Source organism: Habropoda laboriosa, unplaced genomic scaffold (genome assembly GCF_001263275.1).
Source record: "Habropoda laboriosa isolate 0110345459 unplaced genomic scaffold, ASM126327v1 scaffold89, whole genome shotgun sequence".
Classification (NCBI taxonomy): domain Eukaryota; kingdom Metazoa; phylum Arthropoda; class Insecta; order Hymenoptera; family Apidae; genus Habropoda; species Habropoda laboriosa.
In genome coordinates this window covers 1,117,143-1,120,516 of record NW_017100263.1, presented here as the reverse complement: position 1 = coordinate 1,120,516, position 3,374 = coordinate 1,117,143, and the positions used below count along the sequence as shown (strand labels likewise).

Here is a 3,374-nt window from a genome sequence, read left to right as displayed (position 1 = left end):
TAAACTGAAATTTTAAATACTTAAATTAATTTTATAATTGTGTATAAAACTTCAAATAAGAGACCATGTACAGATAATGAAGATATATGAATACAATATTAAACTTTTGAGTAAATTTTAATCAAATTATTTATAAATAGTACTGTTTAACACTTCTGATTTCTGTTTTTCTATTAATTTAAACAATAAAAAACATAAATGACTAAAATAATTTTAGTTGTAAAATCTTGTACTTTAACATTATTCACTAAAATTACCTTATGCCCTTTTTCTTGAATGAATTTTTGCCTTGCATATTCTTTACGCCTCAAATGTCTGTATACATGAAATTCTCCACTACCTGCACCTGCACTACTACCCATTACATTGCGAACAAATTCTGGTACTGTAGGTGTACTTTTTGATTTTGGTCGTTCTGGTAGTATAACAGGCTTTTCCTAGTGTAGTAAATAATTAAATGTTTTCTAACTAAGTAGAAACTTACTAGGATTATACAAAGATTTTACAGACTGCCTTACTTCAATTAATACATGGGAACATTGTTGAAAGTATCAATGACATAAAAAATTGTTTTAAATTGAGTCATACAAATCATTTCATGAGGGATATTATACAGGATGGAAAAAATGGGTTTATAACTTCCAAGGTAGATAATACTTGTGAAATTATAAAAAAAAGTTCTAATAAACATGGGTTGCAAAATTAATATTTTTGAAGTTATAAACCCTTTTTTTTATAATGCTGTATAATGAATCTAACTTTTAAATATTTGTGAAAGTACTTCAGATATTTAAAAGTCAGTACTATTTATTTAATACTTTTGTATAACTATATAGTTCCAAGACAAATAAAAGTAATGATTTGTATCTGTAAGAACATTCAAGATCATTTTATCAAAATTGTATGTACCAAATAAATTTTTAAGTTTTATATTTTGAGGAGTATCCATTAGCCTCAATATAAAGATTCACTTGATCTCTAAATTATTTTCCTACCATTTAAAAAATTTCATTAAAAATATAATAACATGCATCAAGTATTTGTTTTATAGATTTTTTTTTATACGTGAATATTTTCTATGTTTGAAACATTCATTTATATCACTAATACTTTCAAAAATATTTAGATATATTGATGAGAATGAGTTATTAAGTAGTAAATAATGATAAATGATAAAACAAAATAGTTATTAAACAATAAAGAAAGTCATGATTGCTAACAAACATTACACAATTTTATGTTACAAAGAAATCATTAACTTCTTATAAGACTTTAATAAAGTATACTTAGAGAAGAGTTTGTATAAACTTTTTGTATTTATTTGACTTCTTTAACTCCTACTTATTTAACTTCTTTTATTTCAGTGACTTAACCTTTCTAAACATTCTATGTATACAAAAATAATTCCACATACAACAAAATATATTCAATACATACTATTTAATAAATTCCATTTCCAATGTATGATAAAAATTGAAAGAAAACACAATACAGTGAAAAAGCTTTAAAAGTTTTGACATATTTACCGGATTCTTCATTAACTTTTGAAGTTTTAATCGTTGTAAATCAATTGCTGTCTTTGCAACAACAGGTTTTTCTTCTTCTCTTTCTTTATTTTCTGGCATAATGATATATTATTATACGAAAAATAATTAATATTATAATAAATATTCACACTTCTTATCAAACCTTAACAGTGAGAGGTTATCTATATAACAACAAAACAGAATTATATCGATATGAAGTTAATACATTGTTATATCAATTCTTAGCAAACGAGAAATTAAAAATGTTATTAATGGAATAAAAAAATTAATATGTACTTGTAAAAAGTTTTAAAATATTTAGACACTAGAGCAATTAACTTTTACAATAACACTAACTTTTAAAATATTATAAAAAATTTGTTTTTATCATATATCACATTTTTCAATAGACTTAACCTTTTGTTTATTTATACACTAATCATTTTATTATAAATTTGTATCTTCGTACTGTTTTTATTTATAGTAAAAAATACTTAAAATTAAATAATTGATATGCGTATGATACATTTCAATTATATATTTAATTCACAAATTTTATTAACAATTACGTTTATTTTATTGATGATTAAATTTGGTTACAAATATGTTTATTCACTTAACATTGTACAAGGACGCTCATCACCTTTACTGAATCCCCAGAAGTAACACAACGAACAGTCACAGTGGTGCTATCTGATATGACATATTTGCCATGTGGCGCCCTATATGTAATGTGAATGCTGAAACGCGCCGAATACAAATTGTGTAGCGGTGTAGCCGAAGCAATGAGCAAAAAACTCGATAAAAAAAAAATATATATGTATATTGTAAAATATCATTGACTACTATTTGCAATTGCTCGTTTAAATAAATGTTTATCGTCGTTGCTGTGCACAGAAACATTGATAAGGTGTAAAGCACTCGTTTTAAAGGAAGTATATATTAATAAATAAATGCGGGATATCAATCAAATTTATCCTTAAATAATTTTATATAGAATTTTTAATTTAATAGAAAATTATTATTTAACAAAAACATGTTAACATTGAATAATGAATATCGACGACATTTGAACATTCATTCGTTTTTCCTTGTTCAAAGAGTTGAGACGTATTATTTTGTAATAAAAGAAAATAGTTAAAACATTTTGTTCGTTCTTATTCTTATCAAGTTATTTATTGTTCTGTAAAAGATTCAGCGTTAGATTTTCTCATTCATAAATTTATTAAACGACCATGAACAGAGCGCTTTAGCGCTTCATGGGCGACAATTCCCTCAAATTCCCCAAGAATTCACGCAACAACTCAAGTGTGTCATATAAATAGCGTATTACATATTATTATATCATAAATGTTTGTTCTAAAATGAAAAGAAAACACAGAAGTACTAATAAACTTTTTTACCTAGTAAAAAGGGCAAAATAAAATTTTTCTTTTTAGTGAAATTTTCCTTCGTGTAGCAAACTATGTTACTAATAATTCTGAAATGATCCAGTTGGTAACGGCAATAGTAGCAGAAGGCTTTCAATATTGACGCTTATCGAGAATCTTATAATTGTCGAAGACTGAACAAATTCTGCTGTCAAATTCGAAGTAATTTTGTCGTCACAAATTGCATTATTATTTATTCTATAAACGATGTCAGATACGGTAATAGATGAAAGGTAATTTTTATTCAATGTTATACTCTGTGTTTTGCGGATATTCAATTTTTCTACTATGTATTAAAATATTTTAGAGTTACTGATGAAATTGAAGCATTAAAGGCCATTCTGCTTGACGATGAGTTAAATATAAAAGAAAATGATAGGTAAGTTTTTTCCATAAGACAGTCCATGCTTGTAACCTA

At 25.2% G+C, this 3,374-nt stretch overlaps 2 protein-coding genes across 2 annotated transcripts in view; one reads left to right on the top strand and one right to left on the bottom strand.

Moving 5' to 3' along the window:
• The window catches only part of LOC108573019 (PRKR-interacting protein 1 homolog), a 3,668-nt gene extending 2,043 nt beyond the window's left edge, over positions 1–1,625 (bottom strand). The window contains exons 1-2 of the mRNA XM_017935376.1: positions 1,527–1,625; positions 258–437 (exon numbers count right to left, since the gene is read on the bottom strand). Of these exons, the coding sequence (XP_017790865.1) occupies positions 258–437; positions 1,527–1,625 (279 nt within the window). The remainder of the gene's footprint in view (positions 1–257; positions 438–1,526) is intronic.
• Positions 1,626–3,094: 1,469 nt separating this feature from the next.
• Positions 3,095–3,374, top strand: part of LOC108573093 (E3 ubiquitin-protein ligase RNF25) — a 4,125-nt gene continuing 3,845 nt past the window's right edge. The window contains exons 1-2 of the mRNA XM_017935459.1: positions 3,095–3,189; positions 3,264–3,335. Coding sequence (XP_017790948.1) covers positions 3,164–3,189; positions 3,264–3,335 — 98 coding nt within the window. The 5' untranslated portion in view covers positions 3,095–3,163. The remainder of the gene's footprint in view (positions 3,190–3,263; positions 3,336–3,374) is intronic.